The 8,968-nt window shown below is 48.7% G+C and overlaps 1 protein-coding gene across 3 annotated transcripts in view; it reads right to left on the bottom strand.

Moving 5' to 3' along the window:
* Window positions 1-675: 675 nt before the first annotated feature.
* LOC140125814 (vitelline membrane outer layer protein 1 homolog) overlaps window positions 676-8,968 on the bottom strand; it is a 32,424-nt gene continuing 24,131 nt past the window's right edge. For all 3 annotated transcript variants that reach the window (XM_072144684.1, XM_072144683.1, XM_072144682.1), the window contains exons 3-4: window positions 2,852-2,964; window positions 676-985 (exon numbers count right to left, since the gene is read on the bottom strand). In XM_072144684.1, the coding sequence (XP_072000785.1) occupies window positions 712-985; window positions 2,852-2,964 (387 nt within the window). In that variant the 3' untranslated portion in view covers window positions 676-711. The remainder of the gene's footprint in view (window positions 986-2,851; window positions 2,965-8,968) is intronic.

Below are 8,968 nucleotides of genomic sequence, written 5' to 3'. Positions count from 1 at the left end.
ATACCCCCCTGCATGCTTATTCATCAATAAAGGACGATATTTCCACCTTTGGAACCGGTGAGTGCCGTCATCTTCTTCTACTATTGTACATGGACTCTCTTTCTCACACACTGACAGAACACCGTCGGAAGGTCCTACCGTGATCACACTTGCCCTAGCACACCATCCGAAGTTGTGGATTGTACCGTCAGCGTTAGTATTGGGACTGTGCCCGCCAAATACACTCTCCTATTTACCTGTCCACATCACGATCCCCGATCCGGAATGTCCGACAATCATGGATTGTGCCGCGATTCACTACAAGTGTGTGCCGGATATCCTGCATGTGTCACTCCTCGCTCAGGTCCGCCGGAGTTCACCTTCTTCTTCCCGGTGCATGTAAGTGCTAGGCTTGCCACAACAATTTAAATGTTAAAATTAGTCCGAATCAGTCGGATTGTCCGAAGGCCCCTTCCCCCGATTTGTGTCGCCTCCTAAGTGCACTTCCCTCTTCTGGATGCATTAGTCTCATTGCACGTGAGCCTGAGTGCCTCATGGCCCCCCTGCTAATTTTTTCACTCCCCCCCAGTGTATTAATATTCACCCATCCCGACACTTGCTCTGGCGAGGCAGCCCGTGCCCTCATCCGGCTGTCTAGAAATAATAAGGACAATGATGTTCCCAAACAAATGACTGCACAAGTTTGGATTTTATTTGGAGATGTTGTGAGTTTTAGCAACATTCACACTTGACATCAGTGAGAGCGGCGCCATCCTCTCGCCTTCTGGCTCGGATCCCGCAGATCCCTGTCTTGCACGTTACGCTCCAGCTGACATATTTTCCCCCGGTGCCTCCATTGCCTGTTAATACTCTCTTATCTGTACATAGAAACTTGATGTTGTTGACCACTGTGTCCCCTCCAAGAATCTGTTTTTCCTCCAATTTCAAGGTATATGCTCCAAGTTCTCCATCAGGACACCATAAAGGGGACCCCCATTGACCCCACCTATGAAAAAAGACCATGGTTAAGATTAGAGATGAGCGAGTATACTCGTCTGAGCTTGATGCTCGTTCCAGTATTAGCCTACTCGAAATGGACGAATATTTCCCCTGCTCGAGATCGAGCATTTACTTAAGAAAACACAGTGAAGAAAAGTGAAGAATACAATGAAAACAGTGAACACAGGATCATTTAAGTCAAGAACACAGTGAAGAACACATTGCAGATATTTCCATACATCTGCTAACTTATCGGAAGACATGCGCGCCAAACGGTGTTCTTCAAAATAGTATGTGAAGAACAATGGGGGTCATTAACTAAGGGCCCGATTTGCGTTTTCCCAACGTGTTACCCGAATATTTACGATTTGCGCCGATTGTACCTGAATTGCCCCAGGATTTTGGCGCACGCGATCGGAGCGCCACGAACCATGGTCCCTTTGAAAAATGCTCGAGTCTCCCATTGACTTCAATGGGGCTCGTCATTCGAGACGAGCACTCGAGCATCGGGAAAAGTTCGTCTCGAGTAACGAGTACCCGAGCATTTTAGTGCTCGCTCATCTCTGGTTAAGATTTCTCCTTGTACATGTCAGTTATTTTCCCTATAACTTCTCAGATGGACATATACAGTGTGTATGTGGCTGTCACATATCCCTACAAATCGAGAAGACTGGAGACATTTTGCCATCTGTTGCCTTATATTTCCTTGTGTTTTTAACTTCACCCCCATATTGAGTCACACAAGGTATAATCTTGGAGATCTTATTACATAAACATTGGAAGATTCTCATATGGGTGGTATGAGTGGCCGGCCAAACCCTCATAATAGACATCTGTCCGGCCCCTGTTATATAAGTCAGAAGTGCCTCTGACAATCTGTGGTCTCCCAGCTAACTCTCTAATGCCCCACCGATCCATCCTAAACTGCTCTGCTGCCCGGCAAATCCATCTATCTCCTCACTTCTCCTCTGCCTCTCCTCTTTGCTAGTCTCTCCACTGGTTACCCATTGCACAGTGAATACAATTTAAAATACTAACCATGACTTACTAAGCCGTCCACATCCTGTCCTCCCATATATCTCTGACTAGTCAGCATTATGGAGGCCACTGTGCTCTTAGGAACCTTGATTTCCCAGAAATTCTTTTGTAACCTTGGCCAGATCTGTGCCTTGCCATAATTCTGTCTCAGAGCTCCTCGGGCAGTTCCTTAGACCTCATGATTCTCATGTGCTCATACATGCACTGTGAGCTGTGAGGTTAAGTCCAATCAATTTAATTAAACACAGCTGGACTTCTATGAAGGACTAGAACCAGATCAAGGAGGATCAGAAGAAAATGGTGTCACAACACAGAGGCTGAATACTTCTGTCCATGGGGTATTTCAGTTTTCCTTGTTGAGTAAATTATCAAAAATATCTACATTGCTGTTCTTTTTCTGTGAAGATGGGGAGCAGAAGGTACATTTGAGAACTTTTTTGTAATGAAACAAGAGTGGAAATGCCAGTGGAAAATTAATTAGTGGCTATTAAATTACTGATGTCATCAGGTGCGAAGATGATACCCAAAATGGTGGTGCTGGTCTAGCCAAACCCCGATGTGACCTTCTACTGAAGTTCAGTGTAGGGTCTGCGGGACTCAACACAAGTTTTGACTGTTCTTGATATTTTTTACCAAGCCTCACTATTCTCGAAAGACTTTTATGCCTCCATGCTCACCCCGACCCTGACACTAATGCATTGAGCTGCCATCAAAGCAGGGGCCGCCATCTTAGTACTTGTATTAAGCTTATGATCCTTGGGGTAGCAGAGACTGGCTGTAACATCCTGGAGCCTAGACTACAGATCTCTTTTATAGGGCAATAGTTTGGACTTACTTTCCTTCTGTAGATGAAATTTCAGCCACAACCTTTTTGCTGTTTGGGTAAGCACAGAGCAGTTTAATTGCAGTTACAGCAGTGCACTCTAGAATATCAAGTCTTTCTTCCACCTGAAACCAAGAATAATGTGAAGATCATATAAATTCATAACTACCTACAAATATGATGTATGAAAACCAGTTGTTCTTACACAGACCTCTCCTGCTGCCATCTCTCCAGAAATCTTTATTGTATCGACAACTAGAGATGAGTGGACAGAAACTTTAAACTGAACCTACCATGTGATTTGATGCAGTATAAAGCAAAGATACCTTGAGAATGCTGTAGCTACACTGATGCAGGATCAGATCTTGGTTGGTAAAGCATGCGTAAGCATTACAAGTCAAGCACTAATCGACCTGAGCTGGATCACTCATACACAGAAGCTGGGGGATGGTGCAACAATTGATTATTCTGTCTGGCAGGGAGAACAGTGATTGCATCATCATCTCCTGTAGAGAAAAACTCTCCTGCTATGAGAAGCGGGAAAGCAAGCGCTGAAGCAGCCATAGAAGGGACAGAGCATCATTATCATAATGTTATATCTGTTTTATCAGCAAAACCACTCAGCTCAGGGATTAAACAAGAAATGTTTCTGCATCAGTGTAGCTGCAGCAGTCTCAGGGTATGTTTGCTTCATAATGCATCAAATCAAATGGTAGGTTTCCTTTAAGTTTGGGTTCAGGGTTCAGGTCCATCCTGCTGGACCTGGAGATATTGCCAGAATGGTGGTCCTACAGCCAATCCAGCAAATGGACACTTCTACCCACAACACATAGCTGTGATTGGTCAGGAGGACTATTGAAAATGTGGATATCTTAGACATCCAACCTCTTACAATAATTAAAGAGACCCTGTTCCCACATTACATGTTGTATAGGCACAGCGGGGGATAGAAGGGAAGGAGGACACATGTGGATGTTACTTGTATGGACACAGCGGGGGTAGAAGGGAAGGAGGACACATGTGGATGTTACTTGTTGTATGGACACAGCGGGGGTAGAAGGGAAGGAGGACACATGTGGATGTTACTTGTATGGACACAGCGGGGGGGGAGAAAGGAAGGAGGACACATGTGGATGTTACTTGTTGTATGGACACAGCGGGGGTAGAAGGGAAGGAGGACACATGTGGATGTTACTTGTATGGACACAGCGGGGGTAGAAGGGAAGGAGGACACATGTGGATGTTACTTGTATGGACACAGCGGGGGGTAGAGGGGAAGGAGGACACATGTGGATGTTACTTGTATGGACACAGCGGGGGGTAGAAGGGAAGGAGGACACATGGGGATGTTACTTGTTGTATTGACACAGCGGGGTGGTAGAAGGGAAGGAGGACACATGTGGATGTTACTTGTTGTATGGACACAGCGGGGGTAGAAGGGAAGGAGGACACATGTGGATGTTACTTGTATGGACACAGCGGGGGGTAGAAGGGAAGGAGGACACATGTGGATGTTACTTGTTGTATGGACACAGCGGGGGTAGAAGGGAAGGAGGACACATGTGGATGTTACTTGTTGTATGGACACAGCGGGGGTAGAAGGGAAGGAGGACACATGTGGATGTTACTTGTATGGACACAGCGGGGGTAGAAGGGAAGGAGGACACATGTGGATGTTACTTGTATGGACACAGCGGGGGGTAGAAGGGAAGGAGGACACATGGGGATGTTACTTGTTGTATGGACACAGCGGGGGTAGAAGGGAAGGAGGACACATGTGGATGTTACTTGTATGGACACAGTGGGGGTAGAAGGGAAGGAGGACACATGTGGATGTTACTTGTTGTATGGACACAGCGGGGGTAGAAGGGAAGGAGGACACATGTGGATGTTACTTGTATGGACACAGCGGGGGGTAGAAGGGAAGGAGGACACATGTGGATGTTACTTGTATGGACACAGCGGGGGTAGAAGGGAAGGAGGACACATGCGGATGTTACTTGTTGTATGGATACAGCGGGGGGTAGAAGGGAAGGAGGACACATGTGGATGTTACTTGTATGGACACAGCGGGGGGTAGAAGGGAAGGAGGACACATGTGGATGTTACTTGTATGGACACAGCGGGGGGTAGAAGGGAAGGAGGACACATGTGGATGTTACTTGTTGTATGGACACAGCGGGGGTAGAAGGGAAGGAGGACACATGTGGATGTTACTTGTTGTATGGACACAGCGGGGGTAGAAGGGAAGGAGGACACATGTGGATGTTACTTGTTGTATGGACACAGCGGGGGTAGAAGGGAAGGAGGACACATGTGGATGTTACTTGTATGGACACAGCGGGGGGTAGAAGGGAAGGAGGACACATGTGGATGTTACTTGTATGGATACAGCGGGGGGTAGAAGGGAAGGAGGACACATGTGGATGTTACTTGTTGTATGGACACAGCGGGGGTAGAAGGGAAGGAGGACACATGTGGATGTTACTTGTTGTATGGACACAGCGGGGGGTAGAAGGGAAGGAGGACACATGTGGATGTTACTTGTATGGACACAGCGGGGGGTAGAAGGGAAGGAGGACACATGTGGATGTTACTTTTATGGATACCGCGGGGGGTAGAAGGGAAGGAAGACACATGTGGATGTTACTTGTATGGACACAGCGGGGGTAGAAGGGAAGGAGGACACATGTGGATGTTACTTGTATGGACACAGCGGGGGGTAGAAGGGAAGGAGGACACATGTGGATGTTACTTGTATGGACACAGCGGGGGGTAGAAGGGAAGGAGGACACATGTGGATGTTACTTGTATGGACACAGCGGGGGTAGAAGGGAAGGAGGACACATGTGGATGTTACTTGTATGGATACAGCGGGGGATAGAAGGGAAGGAGGACACATGTGGATGTTACTTGTATGGACACAGCGGGGGTAGAAGGGAAGGAGGACACATGTGGATGTTACTTGTTGTATGGACACAGCGGGGGGTAGAAGGGAAGGAGGACACATGTGGATGTTACTTGTATGGACACAGCGGGGGGTAGAAGGGAAGGAGGACACATGTGGATGTTACTTGTATGGACACAGCGGGGGGTAGAAGGGAAGGAGGACACATGTGGATGTTACTTGTATGGACACAGTGGGGGGTAGAAGGGAAGGAGGACACATGTGGATGTTACTTGTATGGACACAGCGGAGGGTAGAAGGGAAGGAGGACACATGTGGATGTTACTTGTTGTATGGACACAGCGGGGGGTAGAAGGGAAGGAGGACACATGTGGATGTTACTTGTATGGACACAGTGGGGGGTAGAAGGGAAGGAGGACACATGTGGATGTTACTTGTATGGACACAGCGGAGGGTAGAAGGGAAGGAGGACACATGTGGATGTTACTTGTTGTATGGACACAGCGGGGGGTAGAAGGGAAGGAGGACACATGTGGATGTTACTTGTATGGACACAGCGGGGGGTAGAAGGGAAGGAGGACACATGTGGATGTTACTTGTATGGACACAGCGGGGGGTAGAAGGGAAGGAGGACACATGTGGATGTTACTTGTTGTATGGACACAGCGGGGGGCAGAGGGGAAGGAGGACACATGTGGATGTTACTTGTTGTATGGACACAGCGGGGGGTAGAAGGGAAGGAGGACACATGTGGATGTTACTTGTTGTATGGACACAGCGGGGGGTAGAAGGGAAGGAGGACACATGTGGATGTTACTTGTATGGATACAGCGGGGGGTAGAAGGGAAGGAGGACACATGTGGATGTTACTTGTATGGACACAGCGGAGGTAGAAGGGAAGGAGGACACATGTGGATGTTACTTGTATGGACACAGCGGGGGGTAGAAGGGAAGGAGGACACATGTGGATGTTACTTGTTGTATGGACACAGCGGGGGTAGAAGGGAAGGAGGACACATGTGGATGTTACTTGTTGTATGGACACAGCGGAGGTAGAAGGGAAGGAGGACACATGTGGATGTTACTTGTATGGACACAGCGGGGGGTAGAAGGGAAGGAGGACACATGTGGATGTTACTTGTTGTATGGACACAGCGGGGGTAGAAGGGAAGGAGGACACATGTGGATGTTACTTGTTGTATGGACACAGCGGGGGTAGAAGGGAAGGAGGACACATGTGGATGTTACTTGTTGTATGGACACAGCGGGGGTAGAAGGGAAGGAGGACACATGTGGATGTTACTTGTATGGACACAGCGGGGGGGGGGGTAGAAGGGAAGGAGGACACATGTGGATGTTACTTGTTGTATGGACACAGCGGAGGGTAGAAGGGAAGGAGGACACATGTGGATGTTACTTGTATGGATACAGCGGGGGGTAGAAGGGAAGGAGGACACATGTGGATGTTACTTGTATGGACACAGCGGGGGGTAGAAGGGAAGGAGGACACATGTGGATGTTACTTGTATGGACACAGTGGGGGCAGAGGGGAAGGAGGACACATGTGGATGTTACTTGTTGTATGGACACAGCGGGGGGTAGAAGGGAAGGAGGACACATGTGGATGTTACTTGTTGTATGGACACAGCGGAGGGTAGAAGGGAAGGAGGACACATGTGGATGTTACTTGTTGTATGGACACAGCGGAGGGTAGAAGGGAAGGAGGACACATGTGGATGTTACTTGTTGTATGGACACAGCGGGGGTAGAAGGGAAGGAGGACACATGTGGATGTTACTTGTATGGACACAGCGGGGGGTAGAAGGGAAGGAGGACACATGGGGATGTTACTTGTATGGACACAGCGGGGGGTAGAAGGGAAGGAGGACACATGTGGATGTTACTTGTTGTATGGACACAGCGGGGGTAGAAGGGAAGGAGGACACATGTGGATGTTACTTGTTGTATGGACACAGCGGGGGTAGAAGGGAAGGAGGACACATGTGGATGTTACTTGTTGTATGGACACAGCGGGGGTAGAAGGGAAGGAGGACACATGTGGATGTTACTTGTATGGACACAGCGGGGGGTAGAAGGGAAGGAGGACACATGTGGATGTTACTTGTATGGATACAGCGGGGGGTAGAAGGGAAGGAGGACACATGTGGATGTTACTTGTTGTATGGACACAGCGGGGGTAGAAGGGAAGGAGGACACATGTGGATGTTACTTGTTGTATGGACACAGCGGGGGGTAGAAGGGAAGGAGGACACATGTGGATGTTACTTGTATGGACACAGCGGGGGGTAGAAGGGAAGGAGGACACATGTGGATGTTACTTTTATGGATACCGCGGGGGGTAGAAGGGAAGGAAGACACATGTGGATGTTACTTGTATGGACACAGCGGGGGTAGAAGGGAAGGAGGACACATGTGGATGTTACTTGTATGGACACAGCGGGGGGTAGAAGGGAAGGAGGACACATGTGGATGTTACTTGTATGGACACAGCGGGGGGTAGAAGGGAAGGAGGACACATGTGGATGTTACTTGTATGGACACAGCGGGGGTAGAAGGGAAGGAGGACACATGTGGATGTTACTTGTATGGATACAGCGGGGGATAGAAGGGAAGGAGGACACATGTGGATGTTACTTGTATGGACACAGCGGGGGTAGAAGGGAAGGAGGACACATGTGGATGTTACTTGTTGTATGGACACAGCGGGGGGTAGAAGGGAAGGAGGACACATGTGGATGTTACTTGTATGGACACAGCGGGGGGTAGAAGGGAAGGAGGACACATGTGGATGTTACTTGTATGGACACAGCGGGGGGTAGAAGGGAAGGAGGACACATGTGGATGTTACTTGTATGGACACAGTGGGGGGTAGAAGGGAAGGAGGACACATGTGGATGTTACTTGTATGGACACAGCGGAGGGTAGAAGGGAAGGAGGACACATGTGGATGTTACTTGTTGTATGGACACAGCGGGGGGTAGAAGGGAAGGAGGACACATGTGGATGTTACTTGTATGGACACAGTGGGGGGTAGAAGGGAAGGAGGACACATGTGGATGTTACTTGTATGGACACAGCGGAGGGTAGAAGGGAAGGAGGACACATGTGGATGTTACTTGTTGTATGGACACAGCGGGGGGTAGAAGGGAAGGAGGACACATGTGGATGTTACTTGTATGGACACAGCGGGGGGTAGAAGG

The sequence above is a fragment of the Engystomops pustulosus genome, chromosome 4 (genome assembly GCF_040894005.1).
Source record: "Engystomops pustulosus chromosome 4, aEngPut4.maternal, whole genome shotgun sequence".
NCBI lineage: Eukaryota > Metazoa > Chordata > Amphibia > Anura > Leptodactylidae > Engystomops > Engystomops pustulosus.
The sequence above is the reverse complement of the archived record's forward strand: the minus strand, read 5'-3'. Positions and strand labels throughout refer to the sequence as shown.